The sequence below is a fragment of the Bacillus rossius genome, chromosome 18 (assembly GCF_032445375.1).
Source record: "Bacillus rossius redtenbacheri isolate Brsri chromosome 18, Brsri_v3, whole genome shotgun sequence".
NCBI classification, from domain to species: Eukaryota; Metazoa; Arthropoda; class Insecta; order Phasmatodea; family Bacillidae; genus Bacillus; species Bacillus rossius.
The window spans coordinates 19,416,217-19,437,889 of NC_086345.1; the positions used below are offsets into that span (position 1 = coordinate 19,416,217).

The 21,673-nt window shown below is 40.7% G+C and overlaps 1 protein-coding gene across 2 annotated transcripts in view; it reads left to right on the forward strand.

Annotated features, from left to right (window-relative positions):
* Positions 1-545: 545 nt before the first annotated feature.
* The window catches only part of LOC134541336 (sushi, von Willebrand factor type A, EGF and pentraxin domain-containing protein 1), a 129,869-nt gene continuing 108,741 nt past the window's right edge, over positions 546-21,673 (forward strand). For both annotated transcript variants that reach the window (XM_063384754.1, XM_063384755.1), the window contains exon 1: positions 546-791. In XM_063384754.1, coding sequence (XP_063240824.1) covers positions 713-791 — 79 coding nt within the window. In that variant the 5' untranslated portion in view covers positions 546-712. The remainder of the gene's footprint in view (positions 792-21,673) is intronic.

The window sequence follows — 21,673 nt, forward strand, 5'->3', positions numbered from 1 at the left end:
TCATGTTGACAACAGCAATTATTGCATAATTTGTGTTTTTTGTCTTTTGGTTTTTTGTAGTTTTTTTTTTACAGACATATATGTGCTTAGCAATGGCGTATGTCCAAAAGCTTACATCAAGTTAAACATTTAAAAATAAACAGCGCTGTGCCCGGGGCATGGACTCAGGTCCACCCAGTCCCACCCTTGCGGGGGGGGGGGGGGGTGGCGGCATTTCGAAGACAGAGGTTAATTTAATCGTGTGATCTGATTGGCTAAGGAATAACTCACGGGAAATCGTTAAGATGCTGGAACGCGGATTGTATCCGCGCGTCTGACTCGGGGTGTGTGAACATTAGTAGGTCTTCCCCCTCTCCCTGCTATCATGTCCTCCTCGGCATGCGGAGCGCGCGTCCCGAGTGAAGAACGAGGATGAACAGTGGGGGAAGGGGATGAGAGAAGTAAGCGAGACGCCTGCCATTGGCCGCCGCGGGTGATGACGTCACGACACTGCCCCCGTTCGCTTCTTTCGCCGCGCGGGGCAGGAAGAAGGAACCTGGCGACAGTCGCGAGCAGGTGGCCGGGATTGTCGCACGGCTTCGACGCGCGGGAAGGAAAAAAAGTCGTGTTGAGTCGGTGACGAGAGAGAAATTTGTTTTTTCTGACTTGGCAATACACACGCAACGTTCTTTTTATTCGTTTTTCTTTTTCTCATCGCGCTCGCGAGCTGGCTATGGCGTCGTCGGCGACGCTTTGGATGTGGCCGGTTATTCTCCTGTTCGCCGGCAGCACCTACTCACAGGACATCACAGGTAAATAAACACCGGAATTATATATAATATGTATGTATATTTATTTTCAGGGGCCTGGCCGAGTGCACGAACTGTTAGCCCCGTTCAACAATGACACACACCCCCTGTACGGATGCCGAGTTTCTTCCGTTTACGTCGCTCCGTGGTGCGACCAATTACGTTTCTGAAGCGTTATAAATATTGTTTTCAACTTCAATAATGTCTAGTGTTCTGTTATAACGTATATATATATATATATAAAATATGTATATATATATATATATATACGTAAACAAACGGCATCCAAGGAGATTACATTTCAAGGTTACGCAGCATTAATTTAAATTAGAAATAAAAATATATATGATTCGAGATCGTTAGCACGGGAAGAATTTGTGCATATACAGTAAAAAAAAGATAAAACTAATATATATATATCTTCCCGTGCTAACGATCTCGAATCATATATATTTTTATTTCTAATTTAAATTAATGCTGCGTAACCTTGAAATGTAATCTCCTTGGATGCCGTTTGTTTACGTTACCGCGAATCGTGGAAGTAGCAAACACGCTATAGTGAAATGTTCCGGAAGAGCCGTCTTCGTTTCTGTCAAGGAACGCAACAATGTAACAATCGTTTATAAAGCAGTATTTCGCAGGACGTCACAAACCCCATAACTTTAAAATTGTAAAACATTTGTAAAAAAAAATCTTAATAACTCGTGAAAACGTATGAAATTATTAATAATTTGACTGCCACCGCAGCTACAGATTTGGCGGTTTTTAATTGCCGCCAATCTACACCTAAAATTTTTGCGACAAATCATACAATAAAACACTTTATTTAAAATCAAAACACTTTCAAAATCCAAAACACTTTATTTAAAAACAAATTGGTCAATCGGATATCAACGTTAAAAATACTGTGAAATCATGTGAACGGTTGGTTAGGTCAGGTTAACCACATCTAAAATTGGTAATTAAGCAGCCATAAGAAATGTTTTTTAGTTATTTTAATGTAGGTCAGCCATTCCAAAGTAACGGATGTGACAGTTAGACATATTTACTATCACTAAAAATATAGAATAATCATGTTATTGGATTTTAAATTTGAGGACCACGTACATTTCAGTACTCTATGCCTCTCTTGTAACTTTTAAAACAAAAAAGGGGGTTGTCAGTAAAGTCGGTTTAGAGACTTTAATTTTACGTGATAACGTCATAAGAAAACATTGAAAAAAAAAATTGCATACTTTTTAATTTACAAATATTTACAATTTTTGCAAATTTAAATATTTTGTTTAAATATAATCACGAACAATTAGTTAAAAAGCCCGCCTTAATCCGTTTGATATTATAGAAGATTTTCTCGCACGGTGGTTGGCCGGTTCTTCCACGCTCGGCTCAGACGGAACGTGACAATTTTTCGTGCGTGCAACAGGCGTTCATCGATTTATAAGAGTTATCTCGTCAAAAAGGAAATACTGATATAAGAAATGTCGGTACTTACGTCTTAAAAACTGCCAAATCTGTAGCTGCGATGGCGTTAATACGTAAGTACCGAGAAAAAAACACGAAAGGTTGACAGCACTGATTTGGGAAAATATCCTGACGGACGGATGAAGTCATCATGTTGGCCGGATGTTCAGGCAACGTCCATGAAAAAAAAATTGATCTGCCCTACTTTTCAGCATGAGGATGGCCGCGAGATGGCGTGCCGAAATGTCCGGCACTTTTATTTCATGGACTTGGGCCTCAAAACCCAGAAGCTAGAACAGATGTTTAAAGAACTACATATTTTGAATACCCTGTCTTTAGATTACTCAAGATGTAAACACGCTACGCCAGCGTGGCTGAAAAAAATGTCTTGGGTTTTTAGGCTTGCGTTTCTGCCTTCTGTCTTATTTGAAAGCGCTGTGCTCCGAAAGCTGTGGAAAAAAATAGACTTCGTGTGTTTAGAATGCCAGGTTTTTTTTTTTTTAACTGCACTCATATGGTTTTCACTTTCACCCAGTGAATGTACTTTTAAATAACAGTTATTGAGAATTTCCCACGGTTTTGTAAAATACATGAAGTTAGAGGGAGGAATGTTTCTCTATACGTAGTTTTAAAATTCCAAGTTTCTAGTTTTGGTCTTGAGACTTTCGTGCGTTTATAACTTTTTTTTTTTGTTTTTGTTTTTGGGTTCTTGCGTCTATAGGCGCCGGAGTTCTATAAGGGCGACAATGGCTCGTGCATCTCAAGCCTCTTGGCCTCTACGCGCCAGGCTCCGAACAGGCATTTTGTCTGTAACACGTCTTCTAGAACTTTCAGGCCCCGCCTGGTCAGGGGTTTATTTGCGCCAGTGAGGGCGGGATGATAAGTGCGACGGTCGCTGGTGCTTCTAGCGCGGCATCGCCTCTAAGCGCAAGGCTTAGAACTGGCGAGCCGTCGTCTTCTCGTCGTGCATATGGCAGTTATTGTATTTGAGCGGTGACTATAACATTTAACATGGTGGAGTAATGATTTTGAATTTGTTATGCAAGTCCCAATTGTGTGTAGTGTTCGCAGGCTTTCACGGCCATTGTCTGAAGTAGCTTGGCTTCTGGGTTGTAGCCGTGTCCTTGGCGAATCATTCACCGACGTTTCGGTCGATATTGCAGTCGCCATCATCAGGGATCTGTTACCTACTGACTCCCTGATGGACTAATAATACCCCCTTATGAACCAAAGTGACTAAAACTCAGGACACACACATCCATTCCATAGACTAACACCTCAATGGAGCTCACTTACTCCCACCTAAATAATAGAAATAACAGGAGATTAAAAAAAAAAATTCCCAGTGACGAGATACGAATCAAGTCCCTTGAGGTAAACAAGAGCGCGCTCCACCGCTGAGCTACTAAGCCTGTTGGGAATTAAGAAAGAGAATAAGTGTAATGCCAGTTTTATTACGTATTTTAAAACTTGAGATTTATTTTTTACCGTGAATATTTAAGTCTGCCAAATAAATTACCGGGATAGTTTCACTACCGTAAAGTTTCATTTGGCACACCAATGCTATTTGGCATGTACCACAAATGTTCGCGAACGTGACTATGTACGGGTTTATGTTGCTACACGTGGGTCCGGCCATCTTTGTCACATTTACGTTCGTCGACATCGTTTCGTTATCACGACATTACTCCTACCGCGAGCTAAGATGTTAACACGTAAAAAAAAAAAAAAAAACTTTTTAAAGACTCGTCAGAAATGCGGGAAACAAGTGGGCATTTCTTTTAAAACCATCTGATTACCCATCTAACTGGGAGTTATTATTTCATAACCCTCCGTTTCATCCTCCCCCCCCCCCCCTTTTACAAAATTCTAAGGTTGGTCCGGCCCTTGACTTTTAACCTCCATGTTCTGTGTCGTACCGTTTACTCTGTGGGCGACACGTCCTCCTGGAACGGGAAGCCTTCTTTTCACAGTCGAGAGAGCCAAACTCCCGATCGTGCATCTTCGGGGTTTTTTTTTTTTTTGTTAATTGTAAATAAATATGGCGGTGTTGATAATAGGATAGATACTAATGGTCAATTAGGTTAGGTTAGCTACATTATGAATACTTTAAAACATTGTGGACGGTTGATTTGGTTAGGATAGCTACATTAAAGATACGGAAAAAAAAGCATGAACTTCGGGGAACTTCGGGTTTTGGCTCTCTCGTCTGTGAAAAGAAGGCTTCCCTCTTGGAACGCTATCAGCGGCCTGTGAGTGTGCGCGCGCGTGAAAGCTGTTGTTATCTTTGGAACGCGTTGACCGAGGTATCCGGTTTGCCGATACGTCTCCCCCCCCCCCCCCCCCCCCCCCCCCCCGCCATGTCTGCGTCATGCAGGGGAAAGTTTTTCTTTTTATTTAGTTGGGTGGGCCAAGGGTCGCGCCGTTATTCTCTTCCCCCGCGACACGGCCTAGCGGTGCTGTGGGGAGACAATTTCTACGTCCGCTGTCGCCGTCGGAGTCACGCGTCCGTGGCGGATGTACGGCGGATTGATTTCGATTTTTTTTTTAAATCCTAACCTAACTTAAAGCTATGAGTGTTCGGGAGGGTTTTCCTGGTTAGGGAGGGAGGGTCGTTACCACAACGCCGAAATACCATCACGCCGAATGTCAAAATTGACCACAACGCCGACAGCTAGAAAACTGCTGTGTACCACGACGCCGAAATAACAACTGAATGAATTTGTGTGTGTTTCTTAAATGTACCTTAACGCCGAAATACCACAATCAAAACTAACCTTACCTAACCTAACCTAACCTAGCATAATATAACCTTTAACCTAATCTAGTCTAACCTAACCTAGCCTAGCCTAACCTAGTCTAACCTAACCTAGTCTATCCTAACCTAGTCTAGCCTAACCTAACCTAACCTTTGTGGCAGTCCTGCAATGACATTTTTCGGCGTTAGTGTATTTCGGCGTTGTGGTAATTCGGCATTGTGGTACACAGCAGTTTTCTAGCTGTCGGCGTTGCGGTCAATTTGGCATTTCGGCGTTATGGTATTTCGGCCTTGTGGCGCGTTCCCAGTGAGGGAGACTTAAGTGCGTCTCAGGCCGAAGCCCATACGCTCTAATCATGCAGGTTGTTAGCCATGCAGGAGGGGTAGCATGCATCATGTGCTAGGAGGGGGATTGGCCAGCCATGGAAACGTTTTAGCCATGACTTTTAACTCCCCTCGCTGACTATTCTAGACTGAAACTAGATAAGTTGGGGCCCAGGTAAAACCTGCATGGACACAGGGAAAAATCCCTGGGCACTTACGTGCGGGATGCAAAAATTTCGTGCGTTAATAACAAGCAGGTTGGTTACGGGAAACAGAAGGATGGTTCCGGAAGAAGAGTTGGACAGAGTAGAAAGACTACTAAAAGCAAAAGGGCGGGAGCTTGAACATTTTTGTCCGCATTGTGTTTTGGTGGCACTGGTTGTTTCGAGACCGGGGGAGGGGGGGTGACTTTGGTCGTTTCCCGCCAAGCTGCCAGCCAGCCTAAACTAAATTAAGAAGGGGTGAATTTACTTCTTGAACATTGCAAGGAAACGGAAACCCCTCCCCCTTCAACGAAACGAAACCGCAAACCGGCGTAGCTCCCTCAGAAAAATTTTAAAATGGAAACTCCTGGTTGGAAAAAAAAGGGGGGGGGGGGGGAGATGTTGGTAACATCATAGCTCTCGGCATTTGGCAGGAGTAATTTCTAGAATGGAACGGAGTTTTAGTATTTTTTTTATTTTCCAGATCTTTTTTTTTATATTTTATTGGGAGCCTAAAAATTCCGGTCGGCAAACGGAATGATTCGATGGTCGACGTAGCTGCTCCGGCAGCGAATTCTAGCGGCGGATGCGGAAACTACTTGTGATTCGCGTCCAGAAATGTTTATCATGCTCGGGCATTATTTCAAAAGAATTCTTCCGTTATTTTTCGTGTCTCGAGTTTCGTGTTGATACGTGTGTTTGAAAGATGATAACACATGAATTAATGATGTCGGATGTTACACATTATCTGGCGAGTACTGAAAGACTCAATCTCACATATTTTTTTTCCAGCCACGTGAATACCCTTTACTTCTTTCTAAATCTTATGCAAAGAAAACGATTAGTTTAAGGATGTCAAATTACACAACGGTAAAACATTTTGCTATATCCCCGATACTGATTGATATATTTTCGCAAGATATTAGATCCAGATTAAGTTACTACTAACTATGCATCCGTCTTTCATAAGTTTTTAATCTAAAATATATCCCTTAATATTTAACGGACAGTATCGCTCCAAGTTGTTTATTTAGCTTCCTTGTTATTACTGTCATGCAAGAATTATTCCTATAAATATTTATCACGATAGCTCTCTAATGTTTCGTCACAAAGTTTGTAATTAAATATATATTAAGTGTCGTTGGGTGAAAGTCACGTACTTGCGTGACATTTTACAGCTCGCAAATAACTTCTGAGTAAAGAATCTGGTGGCAAAATTTAGCTAACAAACGGGAAAAATGCGAAAGAGCTACCGTGATTTATGTACAGGAAAATAGCCGCTCCCTTTTAAATACAAGTTAAAGGCGAGAAAACTAAATAACCACCATGGAGTTTAAATCGAACCTTAAAATAAGGTATCCACTTACATTCAAGAGTGTTCTACAAGGTAACGGGTGTTCCACAGTACGATCCTTGCGAATTACTTTTTTTTTTTGCACCAAATTTATTTTGCGTATTATCCGCTATTTATAAAATGTCAACATTTTTGCCACAAATGTGTTACGTTTTTGAAATTCTTTTCCTCATCTTCCCCTCATCCATATTCCCTACAACTGGGCATTTCGTATAAATAGGTCCAAACAAAAATTAGACCATTACAAATTTTAATAGAATTGTTTTTGGCTCAAAAGTTCTGGTAGGAATCGCTTCTTAACCGCAATTAATCTATCGAATACTATTTATTGGCTTTTGACGCCTAGTTAGCAAATTTTAGATAGAAACAAGTAAAATAAAGACAAGGTCTTTTTTCTCTTGAGTTCTATTAGTTTACGGTACTTTTTTTACTAGTTAAGATTTTTTAAGCGAATAACCATATTCTTACGACATGTATTTATTTTACTAGATGCTGGCTTGTCCAGGCATACAAATTTTATACTAACTACACTATTTCGAAAATCTTAACTTCTACTGTAGTAATAAAATCCTATAACTCTAAATTTGTTTAACAAATATTTACTAAAATCAGGAATTACTAATTAGTTACTAAAACCTGTATAAAATATAATAATTTATTAATTTCAAGATTTATTAAAATTTATATTTCCACCATGAGTTTATAACTAAAAATATATCTCGAATTTTCTTATGGTCGTTAACTTTCAATGGGATATGTTTCTTTAATTTAACGATTTTGAAATTACATTAAATTCCAATAATTATGGTGAAGACGAGCCCCATTAAGGCCAGATTTAAGGGATCTAATAAATGTTTGTCAAACTTCTTACATCTTGAAATGTGGGTATGTTGTGTGAATTTATTTCTGTGTGAAAACGAATTCTGAATAATTTTAACGTTTTCTTAGTAAAAACGGCTGTTTAAAAAAAAATTAAGCGCAATTTTTCGCTCAAGTAGGACTTGCGAAATTGAGAACGCGCAACTAAGAGGCCCATTTACCTCACATGTAACTGCGCTATAGGATGTTTGAAAAATGTCGCATTTTTTACGGTTTACTACTGAACGTACTCATGATTCATTTTCGCAAGAACTGCAACCCTTAACACAAAAAGGGGTAAGGGGGGGGGGGGCGAACATATTCGTTTAGTGCTTAACTGATGGGAGTTAATGGTGTATGTCATTTCCATGAGTATCTGTGTCGGCGAGGCGGGATGATAAGCGCGACGCTCGCTGGTGCTTCTAGCGCGGTGTCTCCTCTGGACTGGCGCGCAGTCTTCTCGTCGTGCGTATGAGCGGTGACCGTAACATTACATGGCGGTGAAAATGAAGATACAGGTGTAATGCAAGTCCCTTAAGTGCTTTCAAGAATCTGTACCGGTTGTTTCAAGTCTGAAAAATATTTCGAAAACATGCGTTTTAGCCATTTTAACTCTTATAAAAACACAGTTTAAAAACTTTGTTCGAAATCAAAAGTACTTTTCGGCCCTCAGCGAACTCTTAAATACTTTTCGTGAGCAGACCCCAACTCGGATGTCACGAGTAGTTTAGAAATCGCGTTGTTTTTCCTGAAGCTCTGCGCACCGTGTGTGTGGCCGGGCAGACAAGGGCATTAAACCGAGATCAGACAGGATAGTCCAGTTCGCGATGTCGGAGAGACGCAAGCCGTGGGATTCCAGTGATGAATCCGACGATGTTTTGCTGGCTCCCACTGTATGTCAACATAGAAAAAAGGAATTGGTTCACGAATTTAATGTAAAAAAAATTGGTGGTCTGTAAAGTCGGTTTACGGACGATAGTTTAACGTGACAACGTCATAGCAAAGCATTGATGAAATGATTACATACTTTTATGAATAAAATTGAATCATTTTTATTGAATTCACTATTTTGTGTGGCTACAAAGGAGGAGTGAAATTGAATCTACAATTTAATTGATAAATTTAGTTTTATTTGCACTCATTAATTCAAATATGTTTATTACTTGAACGAAGAGATTATTTTAACTATAACTTTTATACATGTTTGCTATTTAACTTCTACCAATCTGAGTTATTCTGTTAAGGAGAGGACGATGATAGGAAAAGTAGGAAACGAATGGGAGTGTTTCAAGTTTAATGTGCCTCGAAAAAGTCAAATCTATGGTTGTTTCAATCGAGTGGAAGAGCGATAGATGCGGCGCAAGCGTACAATGAGTGTAACGGGACAATGTTCGTAATGGGACAATGAGTCATCCTTTTTCGTGCGTGCAGCCGGCGTTCATAGATTTATTAGACGTTGTCACGTCAAAAAATTAGGTTTCAGTTTCGGCCGTTGGGTAGTTTCTCCCCCCGTGTTCTGAAGCTCTGCGCACCATATGTGTGTGTATGTGTATCACTGTGTGGGGAGGGATTTGCGAGTCGCCCGGTGGCTGGGGTCTAGCTGGCTCAGCTCTGCCGGATGTGGAAAAGGGGGGAGGAGAGTTTGATGGGACAGGGGAAGGGGGAGGTTTCGTGCAACGTCTTCAAGAAAGGGCGTCTCTTGGCAGGGAACAACAACTGCGAAACCACGGCTGCCAACCACCCATGGCGTGCTAGGCCGAACACGCACGGAACGAGACACGCCTAAGAGCATGGGCGTAGCCAGATTTCAGTTTTGGGGGGGGTTTACAAAATAAAATGACAAAACAATGCAACATTAATATACACGTGAATAGAAAGTGCATACTGCATACACAATTACACTTATAGAATTATTCTTCTGTTTTTCATTTTGAATATGTCCACTACTTCATCCGCATCTATTTCTGCCCCATAGTGTATATTCATAAGAGCCAAACCGTTCAGTCTGTTTTCACTGGTTGTGTTGCGTAAGTAGTTTTTCAGTCTCCTTAGGCTTGAAAACGTCCTTTCTGGGGTAGCAGTGGAAACAGGTATGGTAGCCAAAATTTGTAGCAATGTGTAAACATTTGGATATAGTTTTTGATCGCACTTATCTAGGCATTCCAAAGCAGATTTTGGAGTAGGGGAGGTGTTTGTCATCACTGCTTTCCACACATCTAGTTCTGCTTTGACTACAGATGTACTTCTTTCGGGAAGCACTGAAGAGTACATACAAACTGCCTCTTCAATTTCAGAACTGGCTGCGAAATTTGATGGCAAGATACCAGAAAGTGCAGTCACTACTTTACGGTGCTTCGTAAACCTTTCGTTCAATTGTTGAATGGTATGGTCAAGGAATGGGATGAAGAAATTTATTTTGTAATGCGAGCATGTATCAGACGCAGGAATGTTTGAGCGGTTCAACTGCCTTCCGACTATGCGTGGCATCTGCAGTATACCGCCATTTTCTTCGAGCAAAACCTTTGCTTCTTCAAAAATATGAGGATACTCGTCATCAACTTTATTCCTCAGAAGTTGCAAGGTATTAATAACATCATCCACATGGCTGAATGCTGTAATCAGGTCGGTGTTAGCTGTTTGCAGCTGTTTGGATAACGACAATGTATAGCTCATGACTTTCTCAAGAATCACTAAGGACATCACAAAATTCGAAGATCGAAGTGTGTTAAGCATTTGGACGGCTTGTTGTGATGTTTCCTTATTATGGCTAGATTGGAGTTCTTCGAGAGCATTGACAATCGCTGGATAAATTTCTTTGAATCTCATGACAGCTTCATGCTTGTTGACCCACCGTGTTTCGCACATTACAAGCAGGCTTTTTTGGTGATCGGCGGGTAACAACTCTCGAATTTTGTCTTTCAAAACAGCAGTGCGTTGAGCGGAATGTCTGAAATACGAACCGACAGACTGTACAATCCCAACACAATTTCGGATATCTGCTTGTGAACATGAGTCAGCAATTGCAAGGTTGAGAGAGTGTGCACTACAGTGTACATAAAGAGCAAGAGCACATTCTCGACGAACATAAGCTTGGGCCCCGTGCAAATACCCACTCATAGCTGCAGCCCCATCGTAACCTTGACCAACCACATGAGAACACTCAAGCCCATGCTTTTTCAGAGCTGTAATAATTAGATTTGCTAGGCCGGATCCTGTGACATCAACAGTAGGAATGTACTCGAGAAACATCTCCTTAACTTTATGATGTTCAACATCCTTCAAATCAACATATCGCAAACACAGCGAGACTTGCTCCACACGCGAGATGTCAGTAGTTTCGTCAGCGAGAATAGCAAATAATCGGGCTTTCTTTACTTCTTCGATTATCTTATGTTGAATTATTTCACCACAAATGTCTATTATTTCATTTTGGATCTGAGGGCTTGTGTAAAGAGCATTCTTCTGAGAAGTGGCCAAATGCTCAGAAAGATCTTTATCCCCAGACTCAGCTCCGTACCGCAACAGTGCCCGAAAATTACCATCATTCTGCAGTGGTTGATCAGGCTCTGGTACAATCCGCCCAGAATCTATTTTACCTCTTAATGGGATGCCTTGTTTACCGCAAAAAATTATTCCTTTTACGATAGGGATTAATTTCTTTCGGTTTTCTTCTTGCTGCCTCTTTCTCTCAGAAGACAACTGCTCACTGACTGAAAAAGCCTGCAAAGATGTTACTTTAAGAAAGTTTTCTGCAAGTTCCAAATTTCTCTTGTGATATCCTGTTTTTGCATGAGTTTCAAATATTTCTAATGCATTTTTCCACTTGCAGAATGGCTCGGTTACAAGCTGGCCAATTCGCTGATGGCTGCCTTTACCTTCAAGTGAACGTCCCATTACAACACAAATTCTGCAGAATGCTCCACTTTTATATTCAGAATATGACAACCAGGGGAATCTCTCTATCCATTTAAGTTGAAAGCGCAAATTTCGTTTTGTGGAAATGGGAAACTTATAATCTTTGGGTGGGGTCCAAGGGACTTTTAAAATTTGGACTTTTATATATTCATTCATCATTTCATCTTGATTCGAATAAAAACCAACGTCCAGTTTAGCTACAGGATGAGATGATGATGAAACAGGCAAGCTGGTCGGTTCCTGAATAAACGTAGGCTGGTTGGTCGTACCCATTAAACAGGCTGCAGGCACCACTGACTCGAATTCGTCGTTAGATACTGTAACTGAGGTCACAGGTGCCACTGACTCGACTTTGTCGTTCGATTCTGTAACTGAGGTCGAAGGCTCACTTGCCACCACAGTCTCATTACCAGCAGCGCGCAAGCTTGTTGTAGTTTCAGTAGCCAAATGTGTTTCCTTACTGGAAACCGCTTGACCACACCACTTTTTCCAGTAGTCCATACCCTTAAACTTATCGCCTTTTCTTTTTTTTCCCTCCATTTCTCGACAACATGAAACTCGTACCTAGAAAGAAAAATAAAAATTACAACTAAATAATAAGAGTTAATATTAAAATTAATGTAACTGAAATTATTCATTAAGTACATTACAGCAACAGTGCTATGTGCTAACCGCGCGAGTCGTCTTTAGGGAGGAAAATAAAATAAAGTGATGTCTCTCATCCATTCATGTGTAATCATAATAGTAAAAAAATATATAAATTATTACCCAATTAAATGGTTGTCTGTAATGTCAGTTTATGGACGGTAATTTTACGTGATAATGTCATAAGAAAACATTGATGAAAAATTGCATACTTTTATGAACTGAATTGAATTATTATATCACTGAATTATCATTATTTTGTATAATACAAAGAAGGAGTAAGTTGTAAATTACATTTTTTTCGATAAATGTAACATTTATTCGCACTCGTTAATTTTAAGGTTTTTTTATTTTTGTAATAAACAATGTAAACCACGACAATGGAAACACTCGGCTCAAACGGAATGGGACACTTTTTCGTTCGTGCAGCCAGCGTTCATCGAGGTATAAGACATTATCACGTCAGAAATAACATTAAAGAACATTGCATTTGCTATGTATACTATTAATTAACATTCAATATGGAAAAAAAAAGAAACTTTTTTTACGACATCATTACAAATCTTTCTAGAATTTTCTCTACTATAATATGCATGTATAATACGGCCAAATATAGCTTACAAATATTTACGTCACCGAATCATGAAATTTCTTGCATTAATTTGTGCAGCCAAATTTCACTTAACCCGCACTGTTTTACTGTATTTTGGCATAACAAACCACTTTTCACATATTATTTGTTCAAAATTAAGCTTCCCCTAATGCGGGAGACGCTAAAAGTTTCAAAGGAACAAATCAAAACTTTTTGATGTTTTAAAGTCTCAGCATGCCATGGGCCGCGGCACTATTAAGCTGGAATCACAATGCCACGACGGGTCCGACACGACAGGCCCGACAAACCGTCGTACAGCATTGCAGCACGACAGATTTAATAGCCTAGGGTCACAATGCCACGACAATATTCAACCCGACGATTTCTGATTTGGCTGTCGGCAAATCGTTCCAAACAAATTATTTTCATAAAATAAAGTATATCTGACGTTTAAAAAAATAATTGAAAGAGAAACAGATGATGCTATTACAGCCCATGCTTTTTTCTCGCTATTTGTTAGGATAATTATGGCAGTTTTTCAACCTAATGCCTTACAAAATAGATTCAGCCTTAACTTTATTAATATTTAGTTATTCGCTAAACTCATTCATTATTAAATTCAAACTTCACCAATCTACAATAACAACTTTAACCATAAACACGATTAAATTTGTACAAACAGATGAAGGCAAGATATAAAACTCACTCGCATGTTAAACAAAATTACGAAGTAGGTAAATATTTTTGAAATTTAGTTCCGTACTGTTTCCTTTCCGTTGCCGTTTTGTTTTCTGTCGGGCCGTACGACACGACGGAATTAGAAATAAAATCTATTCGTTGCGGGCCGTCGGGGTGCGTTTTCTGACGGAGTGACGTCACGGTGACATTGCATTTCATTGGCTATTGAGCTTGTCGGACCTGTCGTGTCGGAGCCGTCGTGGTATTGTGATTCCAGCTTTATTCAAACATTTGAAATGCCGCCCGCCGCGACGAGGACCAGTCACATGCAGCGAGCCCGAAACTCCAAACAAAGCCGTTACTGATTCATAGTTTTACAAAACACAAGGTTATAAAAAACGTAATTTTACTCTTATATAATTAATATTAAAATAGAATTAGCAAAGTTTTCTAAGCGAAATCAGCAAACAAAAAAAAAATAAAAATTTGATGTAAACAAAACAACTTTCTAATCCACGATGGCTTCTCGGCGACTGGAACTGTTCACCGAATGAAGTTTCGAATTTCTCTAAAGGTGTATATGTATATTACGATATTACGATAATATACCCTTACAGCCTTAACATAAGTTGAGTAGTTTAGAAGATCTAGGCGTACAGAGTTGCAAACTAACAGCTATAGAGACAACCAGACAAAAGCGGGAAGCGAATTAATTTTATAGTAAGTAAAGAAGATTACAATTTACTTACTCCTGTAATATGGCCAGTGGCCACTTAAGTTACTCGACGTGAAATCACAGCCAGAGCAATGATCACACAAATAACTATGTCCAATTGTCCACACTTCACAGTACACGGTACACAGATTCAGTGATCGGTGGCAAGGGATCGGTGGAGACTGGCGATAGCCGAGCTGATTGCACGCAACGGATGCATGCGCGGCGCGGGTTACAACACGAAATCAAGTCTAAGGTTACCAAACGAATACGATGATGCGGGCAGTGTCATTGGATAATCGGCGGCGTGCGGCGGCAGCGCGGCATGTTCAAAACATTGTTGTAATAGTGAGCAATTACCGTGGAACAAGTGTTAATATTTCAGTATATATTAATGAGATATTTTGAATATTTCGGGGGGGGTTTGAACCCCTAAAACCCTCCCCCTGGCTACGCCCCTGCCTAAGAGGATTCGAACCCAGCCCATTTACAGTCCCGAAATTTCCCGAATATAAATTTCCTAAACCCTGGATTTTAGGGATGGACGAAAAAAAAAATGGCGTGAAACTCACATCATGAACCGAAAAAAAAGGGGGTGTTGTCTGTAAAGTCGGTTTACGGACGGTAATTTTACGTGATAACGTCATAAGAAAACATTGATGAAAAATTGCATACAAACCACATTGAGTTTTCACTTCACTTTATAAACAGTTGACAAAACAGTTCGCGTGTAGGTTGTGCGCTGCCGCTGTCTCTCTTCTACTCGGACGCATCGGCCGATGGAGTGGAAGAGAGATAGATGCGTCACAAGCCGATTCGTGCCTCTCTATCGCTTGTTCCGCGCTCTCGCTTGCACGCTCGGCTCAGGCGGAACGTGACAATGAAGCATGCTTTTTCGTGCGTGCAGCCGGCGTTCGTCGATTTATAAGACGTTATCACGTCAAAAAATTCCGGAAGTAAAAAAAAAGCACTCATATCGTCTGTAAACGGCAACTTTGACTTTCTTGTCCGTCATCTTTTTAACCAGCTGATTTTAGTCGCGTTTGCGCCGGTAAACAGGAGAAGTTGTGACTTCTTGAGTGAAAAAAGGTGTCTAAAAGGCTGCGCTTTGCATCTCGTAAGAAGCATCATCTAAACCTTTTTTGACGTGATAACGTCTTATAAATCGACGAACGCCGGCTGCACGCACGGAAAAGCATGACTCATTGTCACGTTCCGCCTGAGCCGAGCGTGCAAGAACCGGCCAACCACCGTTAAAAAAAAAAATGCAATTTTTTCATCAATGTTTTCTTATGACGTTATCACGTAAAATTATCGTCCGTGAACAGACTTTACAGACAAACACCCCCCCCCCCCTTTTTTTTTAAAGAATGGTTATGTATGAAATTTGTAAGTGTGTTTGCAACATGGAGAACACACATCTGTAACGCGACCGCGAAGTTAAACGAGCGAGCGGCGAACCTTTCGGGTGTGTTCGTGAACCTGATCGGGGGTCGGTGAATCGGTGGGTTTCCTTTCCCCTCCATTGTTCGGGCGCAGGCGGGCTCGTGTTTACGCCCCGTGTAACACACGCCTCTGGGTCGTATCTCTCGCATCTCTCGCATCTCTCGCATCTCCGGCACGCTCCAAGGCAGATCCCACTGGAAGAAAAACTTCAGGCGGAAAAAAAAAATAACACGCCTTTTCGTTTCGGCCTACAGGCGAGGGCCATCGACAGAAACCAAGAGCCACGCCGGAATTTTTTTTTGACGTGATAACGTCTTATAAATCGATGAAAGCCGGCTGCACGCACGAATAAGCATGACTCATTGTCACGTTCCGCCTGAGCCGAGCGTGCAAGAACCGGCCAACCACCGTGCGAGAAAATCTTCTATAATATCAAACAGGTTAAGGCGGGCTTTTTAAAAGCTGCAATTTTAAAAAAATAAATTATTTGTCCAATTTCGTAATTTCAAATTAACAATTTATTGACATTGATTTTATTTCAGTTTATTTTTTAACTAATTGTGCGTGAATATATTTAAACAAATTATTTAAATTTAATTTGCAAAAACTTTAAATAATATTTGAAAATTAAAAAAAGTATGCAATTTTTCATCAATGTTTTCTTATGACGTTATCACTTAAAATTATCGTCCGTAAACCGACTTTACAGATAACCCCCCCCCCCCCCCTTTTTTTTTACAAAAGAATTCTTTGGAAACCGATTGCCAAGAAAGAGATTGTACTGCTACAAAAAATGTTTACATATATATGTTCAACACATGGCTATGGTTATTTTTGTATATAATTATGAAATACGTTTGTCGAGATAATACTGGGTATTTCTTACGAAAATTGGCGAATTTTTATCTTTTAATTGCTGAATCATAGAAAAGATATTTGTAGCAATATTTGGTTTCATTATATTTATTGTGTGTGCAGTTATTACTGGAAAGCTATTCAGTTTTACAAGTAACTTTATTGGAGGTACAGGGTCACACACTGAATAAACGCCCGGGTAAGAATCCGAACCCAGTATTACTGCGAGCGCTATTTTGTAGCGATACGTTATTTTTTATGTAGATGTACAAATATTTATTGGAAATTTACATTAATTATAAAAAAATTGCTGTGCAGGAGAAAAAAAAAAACATTTTTTTTTGCCAGTGCCTTTCCCTATTATTTAATGTACAACTTTTTAAACTCAAAAATAAATTTAAAAAATTTAACCGAGTATACGTTACCGGGTCATAAATGTAGGTATATACGTGATCTGCGGGTATACAAATACTTGCAATGTTTCCTGTATTCTTATTAACCTCGACACAACCGGCCCTATTGAAGTTAGTGGACCTTGCTGGATTTTGCCTCCTCCCTCTGTAGGCCTAACAGGCGCAGTTAAGTCTTCAAACGTTTAAGTCTAAAACGTTTCTTTACACTCTGGCGTGCGTATATCTGGCAACAGTGTTACACAGAAACGAGTGCAGCGCTAATGGTAGAAATCGTGTGCGTTGGAAAGAGAGAGTGAGTGAATGCCCATTAAAAAGCTTACTGAAAACATAGGTCGAGAACACGGTTGTGAAACACACTCCTTCGTGGGTTTATTCAGCGGTGGTTGGCTGCTACAAGCAAGGGCAGTGACTCCAAACACAGGTTCAACGTGCCAACGTAATTAAATTCTAGACGGCGCGCCGTCTAGAATATCTCGCGTGGCTTAATAGGGCATGGCTGTCCTCCACACAGGAAGGGCCTTTCTCGACACCGTTTTGCAAACCATGGCCTTATAAGTACAGGCTACAGGTTCGCCACGGGGGAAAAAAAAAAAGGTTGTCTGTAAAGTCGGTTTACGGACCATAATTTTACGTGATAACGTCATAAGAAAACATTGATGAAAAATTGCATCCTTTTTTAATTTTCAAATATTATTTAAAGTTTTTTTGCAAAATTTAATTTAAATAATTTGTTTAAATATTATAATAACGAACAATTAGTTAAAAAGCACGCCTTAACCTGTTTTATATTATAGAAGATTTTTCTCGCACGGTGGTTGGCCGGTTCTTGCACGCTCGGCTCAGGTGGAACGTGACAATTTTGCGTGCGTGCAGCCGGCGTTCATCGATTTATAAGACGTTATCACGTCAAAAAAAAAAAATGAGCGAGTCCATCAGTACTGGACAGAGATGTGTAACAACCTACCTCGGCAACGTGCAAATAAATACGTGTGTTCTCATGTTCCAAATACGCTAACAATACGAAACTCGGACACTAAATTCAAAGTAGAATTCTTTAAAATCACACTTGGAATTCGCTGTCGGAGCATCTACGTCGATTGGTTAATTTTTTTATTGGCAGACCGAAAATGTTAAACTATATAATATAACTGCTCCGAAAAAAGCAGGGAAAAAAACTTGAAAAAAGAAACGAATCCCCAGTTTTGGACCTGATTTTTTTTAAAGGAATTTTATTAAATATTACTGCTTATATTTTTTAAAGTTCATTTAAACTAATATTGTAACGTTTCCTTTTTGGCTTTGTGAAATTCGGTCCGTGTCAACTGCCACAGATGGCAGCACCGTGGTTACACATTTCCGTTCCGTGTAACTTCCGTCCCATTCACGAAATCACTCCTATCAAATGCCGTATACCGGGAGCTGATATCTTAAACATAATAAAAGAAGTAGCTTGGCTTCTGGGTTGTAGCCGTGTCCTTGGCGAATAATTCACCGACGTTTCGGTCGACATTGCAGTCGCCATCATCAGGTAGCAGTTACATACTGATGTTCTTACAAGTTATCCTGCCTTTTATATACTCTCGCTTGAGGCTAGTGATATAATAACAAAATCATTTTATTGAGTGCATTCGACGTAGAAATGATTTCATGTTACACATTTAAAAATCAAAATTTTAAGTTTTCACTTTTGTCGACAGTCCCCATGACTGACTTTTTTTTTGTTTACGTAATTCTCGAATGAATTATGGTTTCCGGAGGAGCCCACGTGGTGAAAGCTCCAGAAGCTATCGTCTTCGTGACTTGGGATGAAACTGTTCTTAATTTCGCAACGTTCAATTATAACCGCCGTAACGGTTATGGCACGTGGCGCTGACGCCGCAAGACTTGGTTTAAAAAAAAATATTGGTTGTCTGTAAAGTCGGTTTACGGACGATAGTTTAACGTGACGTCATAACAAAACATTGATGAAATGATTGCATACTTTTTCATGAATAGAATTGAATAATTTTTAATTGAATTATCAATATTTTGTGTGGATACAAAGGAGGAGTGAAATGAAATCTACAATTTAATTGATAAATTTACTTTTATTTGCACTCATTAATTCAAATATGTTTATTACTTTAACGAAGAGATTATTTTAACTATAACTTTTATACATGTTTGTTTTTCAACTTCTTCCAATCTGTGTTTTCTGTTAAGGATAGGACGATGATAGGAAAAGTAGGAAATGAATGGGAGTTTCAAGTTTAATGTGCCTCGAAAAAGTCAAATCGATGGTTGTTCCAATCGAGTGGAAGAAAAATGCGCGCAAGCGAACAGTGAGCGTAACAGGCAAAGCGTAACGGGACAATGAGTGTAACGGGACAATGAGTCATCCTTTTTCGTGCGTGCAGCCGGCGTTCATCGATTTATTAGACGTTGTCACGTCAAAAAAATTCTTCTGAATTCACGTTAAAGGTGAACCCGGAAAGCAGTAAATTCTCGCTGATCGGTAATTTGTAAGCAGCGTTCTTCGTAAATTGAAGGTAACATTTTTTGACTAAGACTGATGGACTTGAAGTAGCTTGGCTTCTGGATTGTAGCCGCGTCCTGGGCGAATAATTCACCCAACGTTTCGGTCGACATTGCAGTCGCTATCATCAGGGAGCAGTTACCCACTGAGGTTCTTATTTTTTTTTTCCTAACCTAACTAAAAACTAAGTGTGTTTGGGAGGGGTCCGGGTTAGGGAGGGACCTAAGTGCGTCTCAGGCGAATCCTATCAATTTTTTTTTCCTAACCTAACTAAAACTAAGTGTATTTTGTTTGGGAGGGTCTGGGTTAGGGAAGACTCTAGGTGCGTCCCAGGCCGAAGCCTTTACGCCTATTCATGCTGGGTTTAAGCCATGCAGACAAGGGAGTATGCATCGTGTGCTTGTTCGGGGATTGGCCAGCCATGGCTGCAATTGGCGCCATGACTAACTCCCCTTCTTAATACTAGACTATAACTAGATAAGTTGGGCCCAAGTAAAACCTCATAGACAGAGGGAAAACCCTGGGCACTTTCATGCGGGATGCAAAATTTCATGCATTAATTACAAGCAGGTTGGTTACAGGAACAGAAGGATGGTTCAGGAAGAAGAGTTGGTCAGAGTAGAAAGAGTCTACCATGCGGGGGTTGGGCGCTTGGACGGTTGTGTCCGCTTGTGATGTTTGGGGGCACTGGTTTTTTGGGGGCGACTTAGTCGTTTCCCCCCAGCTGCCAGCCAGCTGGAAGCCTATCTACAAGTTATCCTGCCTTTATATACTCTCGCCTGAGGGGAAGGTGCTTCCTGATTGGCTGAAGCTGTGGGCCAATCAGAGCCTTCCTTTCTTCTGTTTGGCTGGGCTGTTTTGCCAATCAGGGGCGATAATATGTCTATTGATGTTTGCTGGGCAAACATTAAAAGAGAAGATGTCTTACACATTAAGGGGCCCGCCTACCTGGGCACACATACGGTGTGCAGAGCTTCAGGAAAAACAACGCGATTTCAAAACTACTCAAGATATCCGAGTGGGGTCTATTTACGAATAGCATTTAAGAGTTCGCTGAGGCCCGAAAAGTACTTATAATTTCGGATTAAGTTTTTAAACTGTATTTTTAGAAGCGTTAAAATGCCTAAAACGCGTGTTTTCAGAGTAATTTTTAGGCATACAACAATCAGTACAGACTCTTGAAAGCACTTAAGGGGCTTGCATAACACCTTTATCTTCATTTCTCCGCCATATAATGTTACGGTCACCGCTCATATGCACGACGAGAAGACTGCGCGCCAGTCCAGAGGAGACACCGCGCTAGAAGCACCAGCGAACGTCGCGCTTATCATCCCGCCTCACTAACACACATACACCCCTGACGAGGCGGGCCCCTTAAGCAAAATATGGAACCCACTCTTGAGATATCCTCAAACCATAGCTCCACATTCAACATCAGACAGGGGCGGATAAGAGTAAAATGAAGTAAAATTACACGAAAAACCATAATAAGAACCAAATTATAACGAAACAAGTGTACTTTAATAGAAACGAATTTCAATGATTAGATGCATGAATTGCAACGAGATAAATCCAAGGAAAGGCCTGAAATGTGTGGAAATGTTGTCTATTTGAACATATTAATGTGATACAACCGAAAGAATCTTAAACGATACAAATGCAATCGGTGAAGTACTTCTGGAGATTAAAGATTTTGGACGAACGAACGTTTCCATTTGTACTCATATGGATGGTTTAACCCGTAGGTCAAGACCGGGAGGTTGGAAAAAAAGGGAAAAGGCTTGAAGATGCTTGCTTCTCTGCGGATCCGCCACTTGAGTTCCCGACGAGCGCAGCAGTTGGGACACACCCTGTACCCGCGGCTGGTGGGCGCTATCAGCGCGGAAAGGTCACACACGTCTCCCCCTCCCCTTTTCCTCCTCCAAGAGCGCGCAGGAAGACGCTCGTTCTCCGAGCCGAAGTGCGCATGCGCGAGGCTGCGTTTGCTGATCATGTAGGTCGTCTCCTCGCATCCCCCCCTCCCCTTCCTCTCAACCAGCCGGGAAGCCTACAACTCACGTAGTTTCGGTTCCCTGCAAGAATTTCCGAAGAATTCCCTAAGTTTTGCGTTTTGGTATTAACGCCACTTCAGCCGCTAAATCAGAAGTTTCCAA